The sequence below is a fragment of the Ambystoma mexicanum genome, chromosome 3p (assembly GCF_040938575.1).
Source record: "Ambystoma mexicanum isolate Mex_15411 chromosome 3p, UKY_AmexF1_1, whole genome shotgun sequence".
NCBI lineage: Eukaryota > Metazoa > Chordata > Amphibia > Caudata > Ambystomatidae > Ambystoma > Ambystoma mexicanum.
In genome coordinates this window covers 869,263,361-869,287,950 of record NC_090925.1, presented here as the reverse complement: position 1 = coordinate 869,287,950, position 24,590 = coordinate 869,263,361, and the positions used below count along the sequence as shown (strand labels likewise).

At 49.8% G+C, this 24,590-nt stretch overlaps 1 protein-coding gene across 1 annotated transcript in view; it reads left to right on the top strand.

The window, feature by feature from the left end:
- The window catches only part of LOC138581028 (mitogen-activated protein kinase 1-like), a 594,665-nt gene that overhangs the window by 251,066 nt on the left and 319,009 nt on the right, over positions 1-24,590 (top strand). Inside the window, exon 4 of the mRNA XM_069652044.1 lies at positions 12,661-12,777. Within this exon, the coding sequence (XP_069508145.1) occupies positions 12,661-12,777 (117 nt within the window). The remainder of the gene's footprint in view (positions 1-12,660; positions 12,778-24,590) is intronic.

Genomic DNA, 24,590 nt, shown 5'->3' with positions numbered 1-24,590 from the left:
AAGTGCAAATAGTAGAGCAGATGGGGGCATCCCTGCCTGGTCCCCCGCTGGAGGACAATCTCCGACGATCTAGTTTTACCCAGAATTACATGTGACCGGGGCTGGTTGTATAGGAGGGCTGTTAACCTGAGAGAGAGTTTGCGAGGCCCCTGCGTTCAAGGACCTTAAAAAGGAAAGGCCACTCAATGGAATCAAAGGCCTTTTCGGTGTCTAAAAGGGCTGCTACCGCCTGCTGCGTGGGGTCAAGTGCTTCCATGTCACCAAACATACGTCTGATGCCAAATGTAGTATTACGGCCTGGAACAAACCCAGCCTGGTGGCGAGGATTTTGGGCAATATCTTATTGTCCAGATTGATTGAGATTTGTCTATCAGCTGCATTCCTCTGGGGGTTTGTTGGTTTTATGCAGCAGGATCACATTAGCTTCGCGAAGGGTTGGAGGCAAGGAGCCAGACTCGAGAGCCTCCTCAAAGACTTGCAACAGTAGCGGGGCGAGGATGGGGGCGAATGCTTTATAGAATTCGCCAATTAATCCGTCGAGGCCAGGGGCTTTGGTATTTGGGAAGCCTTTAATTGCCTGGAGGATTTCTTCTAACGTGATGGGTTGATTAAGTGATTCCCTTAGCGTAGAATTTACCCAGTATAGTTCCATTTAATCTAGATAGTTCACCAGTTCCTCTTGACTGGTGGTGACATTGGACTTGTATAAAGTCTGTAGAAGGCGCGTAAGGTTTCTGCTGTTTCTTTGTCGGTATGTGCTAGTGTACCCTGTGGGTTTTCCTATGTGTTCGATCAGTGTGGGTTTCCGGTGCGCAGCCATCAGCCTTGCGAGTAGGACGCCTGGTTTTTGCCCCTCTCCGTACTGACGAATCCGGTGTCCTTGCGAAAGGAATTTCAGTTCGCGATCTGCTGTGGCTCTGAATTTCTCCAGTTCCTGTTTCATTGAGGATAAATCGTGCGGATCGGACGACGTGGTAAGTAGGTGTTCTAGCTCCTTTAGGCAGATCTCACTTGCGGAGAGTTTGCGTCGAAGTTTCAAAATTCCCTGTTCTTTGGTTAAGCAGATCCCCCTGACGTAGCACTTCAGGGATTCCCAGAGCGTTCTGGCTGACGTTACGGAGCCCTGGTTAAGTTTGAGGAAGGATATAATCTCTGTGTGCAGTTCATCTGCGAACACCTGGTCCTGTAGTGAGCCTGGCTTAAATCTCCAGTGTCGTCTCCCCTCTGATGGATCCGGTGGGGAGCATTCCATCATGACCGCTGAGTGTTCCGACATTGATCTGGGCAGAATTTGGCACTGTTTCCACTGGACTTTGCTGTGTGCGGAGACCAGTATATAGTCAAGGCGGGAGCTGGTTTGTTGAACTCAGGAGTGGCACGTGTAGTCTCGAGACTCTCCATGTTGGCGTCTCCATAAGTCCACCAGATCATATGCTTTGCAGATTTGAAGGATTTGGAGGGCTGCTTTAGACAGAGTTACAGACGAGGGGTGAGATCTATCTAGCCGTTGGTCAAGTGTGATATTCATGTCGCCTCCCCATATAATTGTTGCGGACCTCGCATCTCCCAGGTGTGTCATTACCCAGTTGAAGTTGTTGGGTCCATCACTGTTTGGCCCAAAGGAGTTTATGATAATGACCTCCGTTCTTTCCAGGATCCCCCGTATCAGGAGTGTTCTCCCTTCCATGTCTTAGTTGGTCGATAATAGTTTGAATTTCAAGGATCTATTTATTAGGATTGCCACCCCTCTAGAGTACGAGGCAAAGTACCTATGACAGCCCAGGTCTCGGGCCCAGCGATTCTCCGATCCTGGGAGGAGATGGGTCTCTTGGATCAGAGCTATATCCAACTTGTGTCTCTGGAGATACTGTGACATCTTCCTTGTTTTGGTCAGGTTGTTGCCCCCTCTAATGTTCCAAGTAGCTAACGAATGTTGGTGGTAGTTGGACAGTTTGACTAGCTCTTGGGTGGGAATGTGAACGCCTAAACTAGGCCGCCTTATATTTGTAGGGTGTACAGGTTCCTGCTTTCCTCGATAGAAGCTGTTATTGATACACCCATCGGGAAGTCGCGGGGCGCGGACCCCTGGTGAGCACTCTTCATAACAATAGTGAACAAAATCACTCCCCATCACGGCAACCCCCAACTTGCCCATCAAGTATCCCCTGCAGGTAACCAAAAATCTAAACATAGCTGCGCTTGGGGTGCTAGGGAGCTTCCAAGAACCAGCGCACCCTAGAGTTCATTGCATTTTCTAAAGCCAGGGGCACTTTGTTGTGGCACATAACGGCCTGATGGTGGGCAAGCGTGGATGTCACAGTGGGTCTCTGCCCGCACAGTCTCTCCTGGGAGGTCTCGGGTTGTTGAAGGATTGTCTACATCTGAGCTTGTCTAGGAATGTGTTTGCCTCATCAGGGGTAGTAAAGAATTGGAATTTGCCTTCATGTTGAATTCGCAATTTGGCGGGGAAGAGCATGGAGTAGAGCATTTGGTTGTCCTGTAGCTGGCGTTTTACTTCAGGAAATGTCTTGCGTTGCGCTTGGTCAGACGGGGAGAAGTCGGGGAAGAACTGGACATCATCTCCGTCGTATTGTAGCCGTCCTTTCTCCCTTGCAAGACGTAGGATTGTGTCGCGGTCTTTGAAGTTAAGTAGTTTGGCTATAATTTGGCGTGGGGCCGTCACGGGAATGGGTCGACTGGTGGGTACCCTGTGGGCTCTCCACCACAAACATGTTGGATAGTGCAGGGCTTCCAAAACAACTCTTTGCACAAGTTTTTCACAAAGTCCTCCATTTTCCGTGTGGTTTGCTGTTCTCTCACCCCTAGGATCCTGATATTGCTCCGGCGGGAGCGTCCCTCGATGTCCTCATTTTTGGCAATGACTGCTTTCATTTGGGTTTCAAATGACGCCATCCTAGTTGACATTGAGGGCGAGTTATCCTCGAGGTCAGAGATCCGCTGCTCGGCAGTGTCGAGTCTGTCGCCATGTATGTCCAAGCGATGTTGTAGCAGTTCGTCTTTAGTGGAGAGGGTGTTAAGTTTGCTATCGCTGTTACTGATGCCAGCTTTTAATTCAAGGAGAATCCCTCTAATGTCCGTGTCCTGGACAGGATCGTCATCATGTGGCCGGGCCATCTCGGGACTCTTCGCTCGGTCGGTTGGTTTGGGGGTTTTGACTATGGCCCGGGCCTCGAATGTCAACTTCCTTTGACTTATCGGATTTCCCCATCATAAAGGCACTACTGCACTCTAGCCACTTGTGCCCTGCTGATAGAGTGAGCAATCAATTTGATCGGTCGCCAGGGAGTGTAGGATGGCGCTTGCGGGTCACAAGTTCAGTGAGGCTTATCGCCCTGTGCAAGGGTACCCATGGAGGTATGCTATGTTGGCTACGGATGTGCCTCACTAGGTTGTCGGATCAAAGGGGAGGCCCGCCCAGGCTGTGATATGCGGTGGTCAGAGGATTTTTGGCGTTCATGCTGGACCACCTGGCAAAGTGAGGTGTTCCATGCCCCCACCCAAGGGCGAGCTTTATGGATGTTGTGTGGCCCTAATGTAGAGCCCTCCGCCTCACCTTTCGCCCAGGCCCCCGCCTGGCAGATCAGAGATTGTGTCCTTAATCTTGCACATGACACACTATACAGCTGGGGGCCTTGTGTGCCAATGCCATCGGGTTTGGGTTTTTGTGCCGTGGTCCTGTATGTGCTGGGGGTGGATCCCACTGGGCCTGGCAGCTGAGAAATGTTGCCTTGGTTGTCAGGGGGCCAAATGGCGCCTGTGGGGGGGCGGCGGGAGGCTCACCTCTTGTTCCTCCGCAGTCTCAGCTCCGCTATGCCTGTCGCAGAGTTCCTCTCGTGGATCCTCAGAGTTGTAGGCTCAGCTCCTCCACTGCGTGCCCCGGGCCTGGCACTCGGATGGCGGCAGTGGTGGAAAATCTCTGGAAAGCTGTCCGCGGCACCTGCCGCAGTGCGCCACCAGGTCTACCCCGCGGGCCAGAGAGGGGGCACTCTCTCGCGAATTCCCACTCCACACGGCCCGCAGAGTCCTCACGGGACTGCTGTGCCGCACCTGGGGGGGCGCCCGACCGCTGCGGCCCCCGCGGTCGCACTCCGCTGCTCACTTGGTGCTGGCCTGCTTGGCTCGCAGACACCCCTCGCCAGCGCTGTCTTGGTTAGGAGGTGGCGGCCACGGTGAGGTGGCCCGGTGGGCTTCTTCCTGAGTGGGCCTTGAACTGCTCAGCCCAGGAGTGCCGGCGCTGCCTCAGGTGGGTTGGCTGCGCCCTGGCGATATTTAATGAGGATTAATTCGGGTGCGCATCGGAGCTCACATCGGAGCCGCCATCTTGTTCACGCTCTAGCGCCCTCTATCGCACTTGCCTAATGTTAATTGTCCCTGATCTATAGAAGTCCACTGTGACTTATTCTAGGTCGTCGTCCCTTCACCCCGAGGAGGAGACCCTTTCCATGAGGCCTGGGAGGGGAGGCTGCTGCCCGATAGTAGTCCCCCTGTGGGTGGTACTCAGCAGGAGAATTTCATGGGAAGGGATTCCCCCTCGGATACAGGGAGGACATCATGGCACAACACGACATTACTACCATTCAGACACCTCTTTCAAACCTCCTCCCTGATCTTCCTGTACTTCTACCAACTTTCCTTTGTTCTTATGCCAGACTAATAGTACCCAGACGAGGAAGAGTAGGGTTGACTCCACTGAACTGTCATCTCGACATACTGGGACTAGGAATAAGATTAGAGCCCTGAAGAACCCTCAAGATAACCTCAATGAACACTCTAGTACCTTGAGGAGAGGGGAAGAAAATGGAAGAGTGACTAACCATATTGTCAGTCCCTCCCCGGAGACACCACAAGCCAAGTTTGAATGCTGCAGATAGCGAAGCTGTGAAGGAAGCTGCTGATTGGGACGTTGGGCTGTGCTATTTCTTCTCTACCTGTTCTGCCAAGGACCGACTGAGGCGAGCAGTAGAAAAGTCCAGGTGTGGAAGAATGCAGTGTGATAATGAGGATCCTATACGGGCAGCTCTGCTCCAGAAGTCCAGCAGAGCCACTGGTCTCTGCGCGAGAACAGAAGGAAACGGAGAAAAGCAGTCTGGAGTCTCAGACTGATGCCAAGGACCAGAAGCCTGACAAAAAGGTATGGGAGCTGTCTGAGTCCATGAGGTGGGTAAGGGACCCATGTGAAAGAAACCAAGCTGAAGGGGTGGAGGACCCACACGAGAGAGCATGGCCACAAAGGGAAACCCCAAAAACGAAAAACAGATATACGGGGCCTGGGACCCAAGCAAGAGAAACAATATTGGCAGGGTCTGGGACCCAAATAAGGGAAACCAAGTTTAAGATGGTGTGGGACCCAAGTCTTTGCCTAGCAGGGGAGTACACCAGGTCAGCCCAACAGAGCCAAGGGAGAGGTCCAACAGAAGCCCGAGACGCAGGCCAGGGCAAGGGAGACATTCCCCCTTTTGTATATGGAACTGTACCTGTCCAGAAGAAGGGAGTCATTCTTCTGAACTAAGAGGACAGTAAACCACTTTAGTTTGTTTTCAAGTGTAAGGGATAGAAGTGCAGTGTCCAATGCAATAGTTCTGGCTTGTATATGGTGAAGTCCAAACGACAAAGGGGTTTCAGTGGCATGGAGACGTCGGCAGTAGTCCTTCCGACCGCAAAGGAGTCGGATCCATACAAAGGACAGCATGAGGGCCCTCATAAAATGAGATTGCAGAATCTTCAAAAATTGAATTCTGCACCAACAGTAAGCAATTTAATAGTGCACAGTGATTTGTGAATGACAGGCTTTTTGGTATGGAATGTTCACTTTTTTTTAACTGAATGGCGAAGCGTGCACAAATAATGTCCCATGGAATGTTCACATTTGTAACTGAATGGCGAAGCTTGCACAAATAATGTCCCATGACTTTGGGGCCTTCCCTTCTAAACCACACAGGGCTCCCTCCCCTTCTCTCTGGCAGGGAGTGACTAAACATGCATATGCAAATTCTTGTTTTGTTTGTTTTACTGACTTACAGAAAAGCCCATTAAGAGCGACAATACAAGTTATACTTTTGTAAAGCCCAGGTGAACTTTGGGAGTCTGAGTTTGGTTGCGTTAAATGACGGAGATGACTGGTTAAGTGGTATTTAGAGGAGGTCGAGTACTGAACTGCTACTATGGGGGCTTCACATATGCCCTCCCCATCCCACATACTGTTCAGCCATTCCTGCTGCACTTTTGTCACAATGAATTTAAGTGGGTTCATTCTTTGCACTTCATGGGAAGTACACGTCATCTGTTCAGTGTCGTCTGTGCTTAAAAGCAAGCCTATGGTCCCCATAACATGGCTGTCATGCAGAATGCCTATGCAGATGTCCCTTGACATATTTAGTGTTTACTGTCCAAGGGTTATATTAGAACCACATTTGTGAGTGCCTCAGTGAGGCACGTCTTCAGGAAGTTGTGGTCTTAACAAACTGTTATTTGACTCTCCGCGTCATTGTCGGAAGTCCAGTGGGTCTACTTCCAGGAGTCGGTCTCGCCACTCCTCCGCCTCTTCGAGGCATTCCCGGAAGCGCCGGCATTGGTCGCCTTCCCCGTCCTCTTCCGAGGACTGCGCCCGTCGTCGGGTCGCTTATCCCTCCGTGCAAGCGACACCGGAGGAATTTGCTTCCTTCGGGAAGCAGTTGCTAGCGATTCTTGAAGCGCAGGGCACCGGTCCGTCCGCGCCTCCGAGTGGGGTCCGTCGGCACCGGTCGAGACACACCGATCGTACGCCTTCGGGCTCGGGTGGTCGGCACGGCTCGCGGGAGAGGTCCCGCTCGGACAAGGGTAGCCGTTCTTGCCATGCCCGTTCCAGGTCCCAGTCCTCGACGCGCTAGAGACCGCGTGGTCCTGTGCCGTCTTCGAAGAAGACGTCGACGCCTGTGGTGCCGAGGTCGTCGACTATTTCTCTCGAGGCTCCGCCTCCGAGGGGGTCGTCGGCGCCTAGGTCGTCGAGACACGCTCGGAGCTCCGACTTCGAGGCCTGTGTCGTCATCGGCGCCGATGCTGGCCGCGCTGCATTTGACGTTGACGCCGATTCGCTCGATGTCCACGCCTTTTCTGTCTACGCTGGCGCCGACTCGTTTGGCGCCCTCGACACCTTTCGAGGCGGTGGTGTCGGAGGGGCCCCGTGGCACGGGGTTTGCCCCTAGAAAGGCTCTGGCTGAGGTCAGGCACTGCTTTGGTCCCCAGAGGTCTTCCTCTCCCCGTCTGGAGTACATTTCAGAAGGTGATGAAGGCTCGGACGGCTTGGTTCCGGTTTCGGTTCCGGATGAGCTAATCTCGGGCCATAGCCAGTTTGATGTCCTGAGGCAGTCGCTGCATGATGCCAATGGACTGGACAACTCTCCGGAGGTGGTGTTTTGTAGGCCGGAGCCTGGCGCTCATGCCGATTCCTCATATCGGCGCCTTATGTCTCGGGTCACCGAGTACTTAGGTTGGTCAGCTCCCCCAGGGGAGTTCGTTCAGGATGATCTCACGGTCATCCCTAATCTCGGTCCCCCCACTGACGCGGTTTTGCCGTTTCATCCGGCTTTGCAGAGAAGGGTGGCGGCGGCTTGGACTGCTCCGGATAGTCTCCCGGCAGTGAGCAAGTCCTTGTCGCGAAAATACCGTCCAGCAAGTAGCGACCCCTGCTACTTGTCAAGGCACCCCACTCCGGAGAGTTTGGTGGTGCAGGCGGCTACGGCCCCGGCAAAGCAGGCGTCGTATCCTACCATCCCTCCGGATAGGGACGACAAGCGTTTTGACGGCTGGGCGAAGGAAGTGTTTTCTTCAGGGGGTTTGGCGCTTCAGGCGGCCAACTCCATATGTGCCTCGTTTCGTTTCACACACACTCTGTGGAACTGTGTTGCATTAGCGGCTGAACATATTCCCGAAGGGGACGAACAGGATGGTTTCCTTGCTATGGTTCAGGATGGCAAGGATGCCATGTGAGGCCATTCAGGCGGGTTTGGACTTGGCAGATTGTGTCAGCCGGTCCATGGTAGCGAGCACCGTAATGCGCAGGTTTGCGTGGTTGCGGAAGTCTGGGTTCGCTCCTGATGTGCAGTCCCGGCTCCTAAACATGCCCTTTGACAGTGAACACCTTTTTGGCAGCAAGGCTGACGAGAGCCTTGAGAGGTTGCAGACCTCCAAAGCTGCAGCGAAGTCGTTGGGCACTGCAGTTTGCCAACCTCTGCCTTTTCGTCCTAGGTGACGGCAATGGAGGGGAGGTTCCTTTCGCTATTACTCGTCCTTCAGTAAAGCGAGGGGAGCTAGCAGTCAGAGGCCATTGTAAGAGTGCCAGAGGTGGAAATAAAGGTACTCGAGGTGCCAAGGCCGCTCGGGCAGTTGCCTCTTTGCCCTCAGGCAACGCCGCAGCCGCTACCACTTAGTCATGAGGCCAGGTCCCATGGTTCGCCGGTTGGGGGAAGGCTGGCGCAGCATCTTGTAGAGTGGCACGCCATTACTTCGGATGTGTGGGTTCTGGAGATCATAATCCACGGCTACTGTCTTCCTTTTCGGCAGAGGCCTCACAACAATCCACCAGGGAACCTCTCTTTGAAGTGTCCGGATCCGCTCCTTGTGCAGGAAATTCAAGCCCTGCTGGAGAAAGGCGCCATAGAACTGGTGCCTGTAGCGGAGAGGAACAAGGGATGGTATTCCCCTTATTTTTTGGATTTGAAGAAAGACTGTGGATTGAAACCCATCATGGACTTGCGCGGTTTGAACAAACTCCTCAGGAAGGACAAGTTCAAGATGGTTACTCTTTCTCAAGTCCCCAGGCCCTTCAACTTCAGGACTGGTTAGTGCTTACTTCCATGTGCCGATCTATCCCAAGCACAAGAAGTACCTGAGGTTCGCGGTTGGCGACTCGCACTTTCAGTTTCGGGTCCTGCCATTCGGATTGACCTCCGCCCCGAGGGTTTTCACCAAGCTCATGGTGGTGGCAGCGCATCTCAGGAAAGGGGATTCACGTCTACCTCTACCTGGACGATTGGTTTATCAGGGGGAGCTCTCCTGAGCAAGTCCTGGATCATCTGTCCACCACCTGCCCCTCCCTTCACAGGCTAGGCTTCTCCCTCAATTTAAAGAAGTCCCATTTGACACCAACGCAGCGGCTCCAGTACATCGGAGCAGTGCTCGACACGTCCCTAGGGCAGTGTTTTCCTCCTCAGGTGAGGGCTCTTCACATACAGCAGATGGTGAACAAGTTTCAATTTGCCCAGGTTCTCCCAGCGTCCGAGTTCTTGAGACTGCTCGGCCTCATGGCATCCTGCATTCTTCTGGTGCCAGAGGCTCGTCTGCGGATGAGATCTTTGCAGTGGGCGCTCAAGCTCCAGTGGACTCAGTCCTCCGGCAGGCTGTCGGACCCTGTTCAGGTGCCGCCCTCGGTAGCCCGGCACCTTCTGTGGTGGGCCGTCGAAGGCAATCTGATGAAAGGGGCCCCGTTCTGGCTGCCCTGGCCGGAGGTGTCTATCGTGACGAACGCATCCCTCACGGGATGGGGAGCTCGTGCCAACGAGTTGACAGTCAGCGGTCGTTGGTCTCCATCGGAGTCCAGACTCATATCAATCTGTTGGAGCTGAGGGCCGTCAGGCTAGCCCTGAAGGCTTTTCTGCCGACTGTGCGTGGAAAGAATGTCCTGATTCTAACGGACAACACGGTGGCCATGCACTACCTCAACAAAAAGGGGGGGCAGGGTCACTTCCGCTGTGCGGGGAGGTGATGCAGCTCGTGTTATGGGCCAACCAGCAGGAAGTTTCGATCTCGGCGGTTCATCTGGCCGGGGACGACGACAAGACGGCGGATGCTCTGAGCAGGCAGAGCACAATCTCTCACGAGTGGGAGCTGGCTCAGGAGATTCTCCTGGAGATCTTCGCCCTTTGGGGGACCCCTCAAGTGGATCTCTTCGACCTCCAGTGTCAACCGGAAGTGTGAGAGGTTTTGCTCGCGGGAATTTCCTCCAAAAGGAGCCTTAGGAGACGCGTTTGTGGTGGAGTGGTCCTTCCCACTGCTGTAAGCGTTTCCTCCAGTCCCCGTCATCCCACAATTGCTACAGAGGTTCGGTTCCTGGATGATCCTCATTGCTCCGGCGTGGGCCCGGAGGACGTGGTACCCGGACCTTCTCGACTTGTCCATCTGCCCTCCACGTCGTCTTCCCTACCGAGACGATCTGCTCTCACGGGAGGGGGGGGGGGGGGTCAGGTTCTCCATCCAGAGGTCAGATCCCTCAACCTTCACGCTTGGCTTCTGAAAGGTTGAGGTATAAGGATTGGGACCTCCCTGAAGACGTGATTGAGGTGTTGCTCTCGGCCAGGCGGCCGGCAACAAAGTCTCTGTGCCGTTGGAGAAAGTTCTGCGACTGGTGCAGCGTTAAGAATGTGGATCCTTTTGATTGTGACATTCCCATGGTTCTGTCTTTTTTTGCTTTCTTTGGCCCACAGGGGCTTGCAAGTGGGGACCATTAAAGGTTACCTGGCGGTGCTGTCCATATTTAGGCGCTCGTCTGAAGAGTGTTCCTATTTTAAGATTCCTTTAATTTCGCAGTTTTTGTAAGGGCTCACTAATGTGTTCCCTCCGTCACCTTTTCTGGTGCCAGGTTGGGATTTGAACCTTAAGTTTCTTATGGGTGCTCCGTTTGAGCCTTTACATTCTTGCCCTTTGAGGCTGTTAACACTGAAAACTGTTTTTGGTTGCGGTTACTTCCGCTCGCAGAGTGAGTGAGTTACAGGCACTTTCAGTTAAGCCACCCTTCACTGTGTTTCATAAGGACAGGGTTGTCCTTAGAGTTCGTCCTTCTTTTCTTCCGAAGGTGGTTTCGGAATTTCCTTTGAGCCAGAAGGTGGTTCTTCCGGCGTTCTATCCTCCTCCACATCCTGGTAAGGAAGAGGAGAGGCTCCATAGGCTTGATCCTCGGAAAGTGGTGAGCTTTTATATTTCGCGCATGTCCCGGGTCAGAGTGGACGATCAACTTTTCATTGGTTACGCTGGAAAGCGTTTGGGACAAGCTGTGACGAAACAGACTGTCTCGTTGGATTATTTTAGCTATCTCCGAGTGTTACCGCTTGGCGGGTAAGGACCCTACGGCTGGCTTGCGGGCCCATTCTACCAGGGGAGTGGCTGCGTCTACTGCCGTGCAGAGGGGAGTTCCTATTCGTCACATCTGTGATGCACCCACCTGGGCTTCAGTACATACTTTTGTACGTCACTATTCCCTCGATTCCATCAGAGGGCAAGATCTGGCCTTTGACAAGGCAGTTCTCTATTCTGCAATTTGATTGGGCATGCTAAATTTGTATTCTAAATTCTTTCCCACCTCCTTGCTTGGTACTGCTTTGGGAGTCTGTCATAGATATGGAATACGTCAGAGGACCCAATCCCCTCGAAGAACAAGTTACTTTCCTACCTGGTAACGTTCTTTCGATGGGATGGTCCGACGACGTATTCCATATCGCTCCCTCCCTGCCTTCCCCGCTGCAGAATTTCTTTTGCGATTGCAGCTTGCGTTCCGCAAGGCCTTGTGTGTCTGACTGGCAGAAAACTGGTGGCACACATTCTGGGAAAAAACTATAACTGAGGCTATGGGCGTTGTGCGTCCTACTTATCACATCGGGTGACGTCGGCCGTCGGAGGAGGTCCTCGGGGAAGGCGCATCGACATCGACGCAGGACGCAGACGCCAAAGATTTTCCGAAGCAGCACAGCTGTGGACATTACCCATCATTGATATGGAATACGTCGTCGGACCATCCCATCGAAAGAACGTTACCAGGTAACAAAGTAACTTGTTCATCTCTGCCATTCTTCCACCACCCCCACCCCCCCACCCGATCCCCCTCTCCCTAATTAGTGTTGGGGAAACTAAGCCTGAGCTCACTATAACCATTCTATAGGTTATTGCATCCAGTAGCATTTGCATCACGTATTTTGTCCTTTTGTGGTTCCCACGCAGATGGCGTTTGGGGTACCCGTCATCCCACTATGTATTCATCCTTGTATTTATGGTAAGTGAGGGTACTCTAGTTGTGTTATGGATTTGACTTTCGCACTGCCCGTGTCAGTTTGTATGCACATGTTTAAGAACTGGTACTGGTAGAGTGGGTCCACTGCTGTTCATACGACAGGTCAGCACTGTTGTGGTATTAGTTTCCTAAGGGTCCTTTTATATAAAGTCAGTGGTATTCTTGCCTTGTGAGAAAAAGGTGTCTATACTGTGAAATCTTTCTAAACCTCCTGTTTGGCACAGCCACATGATTGTGACTTGGAAGAAACCAGCTTACTTGCACTATGATCCATTGACAAAGGACCTGGTAGCTGGGTCATCCAGGAAACTATGATGAAGCAGTACATCTCTTCCCCTGTTCAAGGAGAACTTGAATGCTGAAGTTGCCAAGTTGTAGTTTAAGTTTTTCGAGTGGGGAGGGCGATTTGTGTGGCTTATATTTTGTCTTTGGTAAGTTATTTGTGTTGTGGTTTTGCCCAGACTTGGAGAAACGTACAAGGTCTACAGTTTCATATATAGAAGCCATATTAAGAAACAGAAGCAGGGTCTCTTTTGGCGTCAATGATTAGTTTGTCTGCTGCAAGGTTTTGCTTTTTTCTGAAATTATTTTTGATAACTTTTCAGATTTGTGATTTTGGACTGGCTCGTATTGCTGATCCAGAGCATGACCACACAGGATTCCTGACTGAGTATGTGGCAACACGCTGGTACCGGGCCCCCGAAATAATGCTGAACTCAAAGGTGAGAGATTGGATGAAGACTTTGTTGCTTTTTTTTTTTCCACGAATATTTGCTGCCCCTTTTCTTCATCATGAGACTTTCTCTGTATTACTTGTCAGATTTGTCATGGTTCTCGGGTTTGTATGTTTAAAATTGGGTATGCTGTATCAGTACAGATCTTTGGTCCTGTTTACCCATGTTTTTTTTTTTTTTTGTTCTGGGATGAAAGTGACTTTCATGTGAGAGGGCAGAGCAGCTGGAAGGGTGAATGAGGCTCTGAGTGGTGTGGATTGGGTAGGTACAGTTGTACATTCTGTGCAAGTATTGCTTCAAATCCCTTTTTAGAACTGTCTTGTATTGATAGCAAAGCAAATCCTGCAGTGTGAAGTTGGCATGCCCACTTTTGGATGTCAGTTGTTGCATGCCTCCCCTTTTTGTCAAAACAACCCTGTTGACAGTCCAATGTTCCTGTGGTCAGCCTTCTAGTTCTCTACACCAAACGTATCTGCAACACTGGTTGTCTTGTCTGTTCCATCTTACTTTCTGTTTTCGTAAGCACCATTTTTCTCATCAAGAGTTCAATTTCCTTTTTTAGTGTTGGAAGATCCTTTTTTTTTTTAAACTGCAATGTGCATTGAGGGAAACCATCAACTCTAGGTGAATGAAAAGCAACACTTAGAATGCCATATTCCAATGGTCAAACTACACATCTTTTTTCCCCTCAAACACTTAGAGGCTGGGCAGAAAGGTACATTTGGGAAAATTTAGTGTTGTAATACCCAGTCCAATTTGGTAATACGTGGTGTCTTTTCAGCGAGTTTAAAGCTACAGTGTGTGATTTTGGACTTTACTTCCAAATTGCTGTCTGGGTTATGCCCATCATTTCATGGGTAATCCCTCCCCAATTCCACAAGTTGACAGTGGTGTGATGTGATCCGAGGGTTTGATATCCTGATTGTCTTGCAGCGTTGTTAATGGCCTTTTAGGAAGGGACTGCATGGTCTCACTCGCATTTAGATGGCTTCAATCACTAGGATCCTGCAACCATTCCATGCGATGTGCTCTGCAAGCCAGCAGATAATATGACAAAATACCACTATTATCTGTTCAATAAAGTAGGGAAACCTGGCGAAAAAAAAACAAATTGTAGCTGACACACTCACGGCGCAATTGTTAGTTTCATTCCTCATTTTAAGTCAGCTGTGACACATGTATATCTATAGTCAATACAATTGGTATCATCATTGGCTGCCCCTTATCTGGTAGGCTTGCCTTTGTCTCCCTCAAACTATGTAAAATGCAGATAATAATGCAATATCAGCAAATAGGCTTCTGCAACTTTGTATGGTACACCATTACATAGACACATGATTAGTTGGCACGCTTACCAACCTTGGACTTTCGGCACGTTAGCAGCTCCTAAGCAACGAAACCCAGGTGCAAGGCAACAACGTCAAACAACTGCCTTTCTTGGCTAATTAGCCTACCATGTCATCAGTTGGGCCCTAAGCCGCCAAGGTTTCTTCTTTGTAGCTGACCTTGCTTACTGTTCTCTTCCTCATAACTTTAAAAGCAGTGAAGATATATTGTTATCATCTTTGGAGCTTTGTGTATAGGCCTTGTTTTTTGGCCTCGCACCACGTGTGAGGAGACCATGATCGTGTCCATTCTGTCCTTCCATTTAGCACGGTTTGATTCAATTATATTGGGTGCCATTACTCCTCCTGGCCTCTGGAGACTTGGTTGTTCAGTCAGGCATACACTTTCTCCATCTTTCATTGTTCAATACTTGGCACTCTCAATTGTTCACTTCTTTACTAAGAGAAATGTCTTATGCACTTGGCTTATCCCCTTCGACTTCTTTTGTTACTTGCAGTTTCTGCTTGCTGTGGCATCCTTTTTCTTGAGCCAAGCAAATACCATTTGTTCTTGCAAAGATAAGTATTCCATTGCTTGTCAGCTCTGCAGCCCTGGTCTTTCTCCTCTCGAGCTTCTCGCTTAATGTTTGACCATTCCGATATCCATTTTCTCAATATGGCTGCTTTACTTGCATTATATTTCCTACTTTAGTAAACTTGTATATTGTCTTGTCTACCTTGCATTTCTGTGTATATACTTCTACTGCATCTCTTGTCACTTATATTCTACTTGTATATGGTTTTCTTCATATTGGCATATATTTTTTACTTTGTTGCTTCAGTTACATCTTCATTCTTTGGGCATCCATACATTGGGTTTAGTGTGCCCATGTGTCCTCTTTTGTGGCGTCAGTTCTCTTCTGTCCGACTTCACGCATACTTCTATATCCAGTGGATTCTGTTAGCTCATCCTCTTGCTGTTCTTCTAGTATAAGGGGCGTGCTCTATAGAGGACGTGTTCATCTGCCTCTCTACAGGATGAACTGCAGTATGTTTGCTTTATCGCGGTTGCTTAGGAAGATCCCATACTTGAGTTCTCTGGACCTTTGCAAAAGTAATCATTGGACTCATATAGGCAAAGAATTACGCAGAACACATCAGTGATAGTTTGAATAAAGGGCCTATAAACGTGCCACTTTCTTATATCATAATAGAAAGACAAAGAATGAACACATAATCGGTTATATATAAACAAAGTGAAGAAAAGACTTCACTGTTAAGATCGCCATGGGAGACCCCTTCATCTCTGCCACGACAACACTGCTTAGTCCCACAGCCGGTAGGCAAAGAGATTGATCGTCCTAACTAGATCTGGGGCGGAGCGTCCTCCCATCCAGCTAGAATGCAGCACCTGGGGTCCAACTTCTAGCTCTGAATTCCATGAGGATAAACCCTTGTCTCGTATGGGGGCTACTTTCGATCCCCGCCCCTCATGGATTACCATGATGCCCTCGGCCGAAGAGCAGACAATAAGCATGAGGCATAAACAAATGGAATATTCCAGTTAGTCGTGGAAAAAACCCATCTTCCCTCCTCGCTGTTGTTACCACTGTCCCTTCTCACCTCACCTGCAGAGTGCTCAGACTCCCTTTCTAGCTTGCCCTTCGGCGGACAGTACAATAACTATTCTCGCCGGCTCAGTCATCAGACATAAATGTGACCTTGTCTCCGCAGAAGAAATAAATGTTTGCTAGCTGAGCCCAGGAAAACGTAGGCTTTCATTACTGTGTTCTTGCGGTAAATGGAAGTGAATATCCAAGATGGCCACACATCAGCGACATGTTTTCTGTCTGATTTAGCTCACGCACTACACTATACTGCACCACAAGACCTAAAATAAGTAGTTTCTGATGCTTGTTAATCTGCTTGGAATCACATGCTGTGCATATGGTCTGACATCCAGTGGTAACCGCAGAGTACTGCATCTTGTCTTTCGAGTATCGAAAGGGGACGTCAGCATATGCATGTCTGTAACACTATCCCTAACGCGATGTGTAGTGTACCCAAAATCCCTCACGTGCCGAGGTCCCTCAGATTGTTTTTTTCCGCCCAAATTACTGGTCGCCCTAAAGCAGAGCTCTTACATAGAGATAGCGTTATTGTCATCATTATCGACTGTCATTTTTCCCATTAAGTCACTTCGACTGTTGAATCCTCTGAAACAACGCCGAAGACTGCTGTGGACTTTCGATGCCTGTTGATCCCGGCGGCACTGCCGTCCACATGGCCGAGCTTTCCGGCCGGCCTACACAGTAGGGAGAGTGGGGTCGGGGTGGACATATAATTTACAAGTATGCCTCTCCTCTTTCACCCTCTCTGCTCCCTGGGTTTCGTCCTTACTCTGTCTTTTGCTATGGAAAAGACGCCATTTAGGTATTGTCCCTCGTGCAGGGCCAAATATCCTTGAATGACGAGCACACTTGGTGCAACAATTGTCTGCCCCGCAACCACAAAGAAGTTACGTGGCCTGTAGACTCCTGCGCCCTAAAAAACTTGAGGAGCGCCGCTTAAAGCGGTGGGCAGCCTACGGCATGTCGCAGGCCGTTCTCCCCCATGCCCTCAATGTTGCAACTCCTGAAAGTGATGGGGGAACTAGCGATAACCAGGCCTCTTTGTCAGAGGCCATTGACCTGTCTGCGTACCACTCAAGGCCCACGACGCCCGTCCTCGACCCCACCAGGCCTGAAGCGAGTCACGCTATGGGGAAAACACCCGGCGACAGGGGCGCACGATCATAACATCAAACGCACAACCCAAGGTTCTGCTTCGGCGACTGTGTCGAAGCGTACCAAAGCGCCAACAGAACTGTCAATGTTCGACAGGATCCTCTGATCGGCAGCCTCCCCCCCCCAAACGCTGTCGCGACCTGCAACTGGGCAATCAAAAGTTAAGGGCGCTAACACTAAAAGACACGCGGACGTCGAAGCGCTCCAGAAGGACGTGCAGACACTGCTTAAGGGCCAGCTGGCGACTAAATCCACCGCTCAGGCCCCAGTTCACCCCCGGTTCATCCGGTTGCGTCAAATCCTCCGTTCCAGTCGATAGACCGCCCGGATTTGCCTACCATTGCTGACAGCATCGCTAGGATTACTTTGGCAGTTAGACTGAAGGAGCAGTCGAAGGTGTCGGCGAAACACAAAGAACGGGTGAGAGACGTGTCGAAAGACACGCCACAACGCCCTGAACCCCGCCAGCACTACGTTGAGTCATGTGCCTTTGTCAGGCACATTGGGGGAAAAAAGTATTGACGCCACAGGGAAGATGAAGAACCCTCTCCTCCCCTGGATCCCTCTGGTTCATCTTCATGGACCAGAGAGACATTTGAAGGATGTATTTATTTATTACATTTGTTATACGCCCAGACCCAGGGATATCACAGCGTAGTTACAGACAATGGGAGAATGCAATCTTAGAAAGTACACAGAGGAACACAGGAATAGCAGTCAATAATATACAATATGCAAGGCAGTCAATAATATACAGCAAAATGCAAAGCAGTCAGATATGTACAGTTAATTGGAGCGGATTAGTGCTCTCGTTCAGTTAGAACTTATTGAAGAGAAGTCTTTAGGGAAGGAGGTTTCGTTCATAATGTGGGTAGGTAGCGCATTCCAGTGTCTAGGGGCCAGTGTTTTGAAGCTACTACCCCCTGCTTTCTCTTTTGTATCTGGGGGTTTCAAGGTATGCATTTTTGTTGGACCTGAGAAGTTTAGTCTGGGGCTTCATCGTGACTGTATTGTTGAGGTATTAGGGAGCTTTGTTAGCCCTGCATTTGTGGGTGATGCTCAGGGTTTTAAATAGAATTCTGGCTTGGATGGGGAGCCAGTGGTGGTCTCTTCTGGTGTTAGAGATGTTCAGATTTTTTGATGCCTAAGGCTGCTCTGAGGGCTTTGTTCTAAAATGAGTTGGAGTTTGGCTAAATTGGCTTTAGACGTGCCCAGGAAAAGGATATTACAATAGTCTAGCTTAGACAGTATGAGTGCTCTGGCTAGAGTAACACAATTTTTGGCTGAGGGAGATGAGTTTGGAGGTGTAGGAGGTGGACGAGGCTAATGTGTTTACTTGTTTGGACATGGATAGTGTTGCGTCTAAGTAGACGCCAAGGGCCTTGACTTGTTTAAGAACAGGGATTGTGGTTCCATCGATGGTGAATGATTTGAAGGCGGGCTCAAGGGTGTTGATTTTGCTGGAGGAGCCTAGTATGAGGAGCTCTGTTTTATCGTCATTGAGACAAAGGCTGTTATTGGCCATCCAGTTTTGGATGAGTGAGTAGATTTGGTTAACCAGGAGGGAGTCTTGTTCATGATTGCCTGAGAGAGGAATGAGGATTTGGGTGTCATCGGCGAAGTTAGTATAGATGACACCCATGGCATCCAAAGCTGCAAATAATAGCTTAGTATAGGCATTATACAGAGTGGGGGATAGGCAAGAGCCTTGCGGCACACCTGCTGGGACAGGCACTGGGTCTGCTGATTCTTTGCCGATGGACACTCTGGAGGTCCTATCAGCCAAGAATGATTTGATCCAGTTGGTAGCGCTCTGAGCTAGGTTGCAGTTGTTTGCTAGAGTGTTGCAGTTGTTTGCTAGAGTGTTGCAGTTGTTTGCTAGAGTGTTGCAGAGTTTGTCGTGGTCAGCCAGATCGAAGGCCGCTGAGAGGTCCAGGAGCATCAGCAGACAGTTTGCCTGCTTCTTTAGTGGTATCCATTTGGATCTTCAGATCAAGGAGGGCTGTCTCTGTACTATGGTTTGGGCAGAATCCTGACTGGCGGTCTCCTAATAGTTGATGTTGTTCCAAATGGTTCTGTATTTGGCAGTAGGCTATTTTGTCAATTATTTTTAGGAGAAATAGGACCGTTGTAATCGGTCGGTAATTAGTGGGTATTGAAGGGTCCAAGAATGTTTTTTTTTTAGGAGTGGTGTCACCCAAGCTTTTTTGATACTGGTGGGGACTGTTTGTGAGGAAAGAGGCATTGATGAATTCGGTAATTATGGGTGTGAGGGTGGGGGCACAGAGTTTCACTAGATGGGAGGGGAATTGGTCTTCTTTACAGTTGGAAGCTTTGAGTTTCATTATGGTGTCAAATACTTTGAGACACTGGTGTAAATTGAAATGGGGGGCCAATAGTGGCATTTGATGTAGTCGTTGATATAGTGGGTGGAGTTTTGTCTGCTAGGAGTTTTTTTTTTTATCGATTTTGTTTTGCAGTAGGAGAATTTTAGATGAGTGAGTTTTGTATAGTGGTGCACCAGTCTTTGCTAGCGTTAGAAGGTGCTGAAGTTTGACAGGGGTTTTTGAGCTCTCTAAGGTTGGTAAACAGTTCTTTGCTGTCGGTGGACGCATTAGTAATGCGGAGGTTGAAGGCATTGGCTTTTTGAGTGATTATTGCTGATTTATATATTTTGTTGGCTTCAGCGAAGGCTAGTGCCGATTCTGGGGTATTGTTTTACTTATGGAGGTGTTCAAGTGATCTTTTTGTGTGTCTTAAGGCTACAAGTTCCTCATTAAACCAAAAACAGGACGTTTGTCAGGTCTACGGGTTTTGGTGGTGATGGGAGCAAGTAGGTCAATAGTTTGGGTAAGGCATTGTTGGTATTGTTCTGCTAGATAGGAGGGGTTGTTGGTGCCTAGAACCGTAAGAGCAAGGGCAGCACTCAGGACTGGAGTGAGTTTGTCGGAGGAGAGTTTTTTGATATTTCTAGTTTCAAATGTTTCTGGTTTTTTAGGGGTGATGTGCTCTGTACTGGCATTATCTATGGTGGTTAATTACATAGTGGTCTGATCAATTGACTGGGAGGATGGAGTCCATGGTGATTAGAGAGTTGAGCGTGAGAAGCCAGTCTAGGGTTCTTCCTTTTGAGTTGATGGGTTTATCTATCAGTTGTACGAAGTGCATTTCTGACATGGCTGTATAGAATGTAGAAGCTTCTGAGTCTAGGGGGTTCATCGTATCCTAGGTTAAAGTCACCGAGGACTATGCATTTAGTTTTAGGCTTGATGAGGGGCGTTAGGAGTAGCGGTATGTCCAAGTCAGGGTGTGTATTTTTGTTGGGTGATCTGTATACCACTAGTAAGTTGGTAGAAGTTTTGGGGTTGGAGGTGTACTTCACTAGAAGGAGTTCATAGCCTTGTATCTGTTCTAGTGGGCTAGCTCTAATTTCCAGAGTGGTTCTGGCTATTATGGCCACTCCACCTCCTTGGGTATATGACCTGTCTGTTCTAAAGATACTGAATCCTGGGGGAATGGCAAGGGCTAGAGATGGTCCTGCTGCTGGAAGGAGCCAGATTTCGGGGACCACCAGCATGTCAAGGTGTTGGTCCTCAATAAGGTCATGGATGTCTATGGCATGGTCACCTAATGAGCGGGCATTGGTGAGTGCACCTTTGAGGGTGGAGGAGGGGGCAGGGGGTGGTGTGTTATCTAAAATGGTGGAAGAATCAGTGGTTTTGTTATTGGTTAGGTGTTTGAGTGGTGCGTTGTGGAGGCTTTTGTGTTGGAGATTAATGGGCGTGGTGTTTAGTTTGGTTGGTGTATTGGGTGTGGTGGTGAGTGGGGTGGGTAGTAGGGGCATTTTAGTTCTAGACATGAGTCTATTGAGTCTCATTACCCAGGATGGGTGTGGTCATATCATGAATGCTGATAGGTATGGTGATTGTATATGGACGGGTTGGGACTAAGACGCGGGTGGCCTGAGGTTGCTCCATTTTTGATGGTGGTGGGTGTAATGTGGGACTGAGGGGATGGTATGGGGAAAGGGGGGGTGTGTGGGGAGGAAAGGGGTGGGGCAGGGGCAGGGGATGGGGAAGTGGCGTGGACAGCCTGGTCTAACGAGTCCTTCGCCAACCTTGATGAAATGCACCTAGTGCATGGTGTAGCATTAGGGACTAAACAATAGGGGAACATAATGGTAAGGAGCGCCAGCATTATATTGGTAGGGGCTGAGTAGTCAGCGATATAGTTCGATTAACTATTTAAGCACATGGGCTGGGAACAATAGTCCAGCGCAGGCAGGCACCGCCTGTGTCGCTAGCAGGGTGCACAGGCAATGGGTCACCTAAATCCGATTTCAGCAATCAAGGCACAAGAGCGCAGGTCTCTCTCAAGGTGCATAGGCAGTGGAACACCTAAATTCGATTTGAGCAACCAGGCACAAAACGCATAGGTCACTAGTAGGGTGCATAGGCAGAGGCAGTGGGACACCTAAATTCGATTTTAGCAATCAGGCACAAAATCATAGGTCGCAGGTGCATAGGCAGTGGGACACCTAAGTTCGATTTTGGCAATCAGGCAGTGGGACACCTAAATTCGATTTTAGCAATCAGGCACAAAAAGCATAGGTCACAAGCAGGGTGCATAGGCAATGGGACACCTAAATTCGACACCTAAATGGACAGATTAGCGAAATGTCTCGTATTACGAGGCCATTGCTCCCAAGAGACCTTGAAGGCTTTCCTTCTACCCATGTATCTAAGTTTCGGAGAACCTTGGAGGAGAAGGATCCACATGAAGTTTACTTGTGTCCTCACAGATGAGGATGTTATGGACACTTATGACCAGGATGAAGATGGCACCTTTCTGGAAAACTACAATGTGGATGATTAGACTGGTTTTATGGACAATTGGGAGGGCAGCAGTCGGGTTGATGCTCAGCCCTGGACGTTCCCTACCTCCACCCAGGACCCTGATGTCCTGTGCTTAGATTCTCCCTTTCCGCCCCGGCTCGGCAAGCCTCCCCAGTGGACGATTAGATGGCGTTCAATGCCATCTTGAAGAAGGCGGCTTTCCATTTTCAGATCACCACTCAAGAGGCCTTAACAGACTCTGATTTCGTGGAGGATATACTCCAAGAAAAACCTCTGGCCAGCCAGTCCATCCCCTTCTTGAACTCCATCAAGAGGAGGTTGGCACCTTCTTTGTTGACACCGGCCCAGACCAGGGCGGTAAACCCTAGGGTGGAAAAACTGTTTCAGCCTTCTACCGACCCTGCATATATTAAGGGTCATGTAATTCCAGGTTCATTGGTGGTTACCACCACTAGGAAACGGGCTGGTGTTCCCCTGTCTACAGGAGAGGCAGCACCCAACAAGGAATCCAAGAGACTTTATACACTGGGGAAAAGAATAACAATGGCTGCTGCGTTTACCATGCGTATAGCAAATAAAACCATGCTATTGGCCAGCTATGCGGATGTCCAGTGGAACCTTCTACAAGAAGGCCTCTAGGAAGTGCCAGAACCTGCAAGGACCAAGTTGATCGCCGTTGTTTCTGAAGGCAAGCAGGTAAACCAGAATGTGCTAATAAAACACTCTGGACGCTGCCGAGACGGCAGGGAGAGCCCTGGCACAGGGTACCTTGCTCAAGAGACATGCATGGCTAAGGAACTCCGGTTTCAAGCCAGAGATCCAAGCATCTCTAAATAACCTGTTGGAAACTAAACTCTTCGGTAAGGCAGTGGACGATGCTCTCGAAACAGCCAAGAAAGAGCATGAGACACAAGTCCCTTCAACAAATTACCCAAAGTCCTCTCCTCAAAGAGGAAGCCGCTCCCGCCGGACTTTTCGCAGGCAATCTTGTTTTTCCCAAACCCAGTATAATGCAGGAAACCACTGGAATTCGGGACAAGGGTCGAACACCTCTGCCCCTTACACACCCAGTGGACAGCGGCGTGGGAAGGGTAGAGGATGAGGTTCCAACCCCAGAGGCCCCCCGGTCTCTGGTCAGAAATGACCTACAGATCCAGCAAATAACATCTTTCCTTATCGCATGGGAGGGGATAACAGACCAGTGGGTTCTAAAGACGGTCGCTGACGGGTACCATATAGAATTTCTCGACCACCCCAATACAAACCAGCAAGATCAAGACGCCGGACCACCTGCAAATCCTACTGCAAGAGGTGCAGACCCTTCTAAGAAAGAACGCCATAGAAGCCGTCCCTATTCTACAGGTAAACAAGGGTATTTATTCAGTATACTTCCTTGTACCCAAAAAGGATCTCACCATGCGCACTCTGTGCTAGACTTGGGCTCGGCGAACAAGTTTGTCAAACCTCAAAAGTTTTGTATGGTCACCTTACAGGAAGTCATCCTGCTGTTGAAACGGGGGGGGGGGGCGGGATGGGGTAAATTACATGGCAACACTGGACAGGAAAGATGCATACTTTCATATTTCAATGTTGCCAGCGCACAGAAAATACCTAAGGTTCATGATGGAGGACAAGCACTATCAGTTCAAAGTCCTCCCCTTCGGCATTGCCTCGGCACCGAGGGCGTTTATAAAGGTACTGGCAGTAGCGGCAGCACACCTGCGCAGACTATCCGTCCTGGTTTACCCTTACCTCGACGACTGGCTCATAACAGGTGAGTCCTACGAAACATACCTATTGAACACTCAGAAGACAAAAGACCGCTTATTCAGTCTGGGATTCGCCATCGATGAGGAGAAATCCAGCCTAGACCCCAGTCAAGTCAAACAGTTCCTAGGGGCTCTAATTCAGACAGAAGACGGACTTGTCTTCCCCTTGGAGAGGGTTCAAAACATTCTGTTTCAGATCTTTCAATATGGAGCCCGTCGGGAAGTGACGGTACGCAAGGCCATGCGACTGTTAGGGATGATGGCGTCCTGCTGTTACTTAGTTCCTCACGTGCGTCTGCGTCCCATGCAAGAGTGGCTCAACAGCCAGTGGTGTCAGGCCAACGGACAATGGGAAGATCTGGTAGTTCTCACCAGCCCTCGTTCTCTCTCTGCAGTGGTGGTCGAGGGAAAACCTCTTGAAGGGGAAGACTTTCACTATCACCGCAGTAGAAGCCACTCTAATGACTGACGCATCACTCACAGGGTGGGGTGCTCATCTCCTTCAGCAGACACTTGCGATGTGTGGTCCCCACAAGTAACGTCCAACCACATAAGCCCCCCCGCCTTACTCCCTAACTCAACAAGATCGTGCATAAGATGCACCAAGAGCCAGTCACCATATTATTGGTGGCCCCATGTGGGCACTCCACCCCGGGTTCTCTCATCTGATGGAGATGTCCCTCTGCCCTCCGATGAAATTGCCCTGCCCATACAAGATGTCTCAGGACAGGGGAGAAACACTGCACCCATTCCCGCAAACTCTGAACTTTGGCTCCTGAGGTCAGAGTTCGGACACCTTCAACTCCCTCAGAGATGTATGGACATAGTCTGGGAAGCAAGAAAACCAAACACCACAGTAAATGGTAACGCTTTGTTATCTGGTGTAATGCCAAGGGCGTCAATCCCATTGACTGCTCTCCTACTCGCATACCTGACCCACTTACTGGATTCAGGCCTGGTTTTTAATTACCTAGCTGCTCTCTCAGCCTACACCACGTCACAACAAAAGGTGTTGTGGTGTAAAGAAACCGGTTATTAAGGCTTTCATGGAAGGGGTTAAGAGGA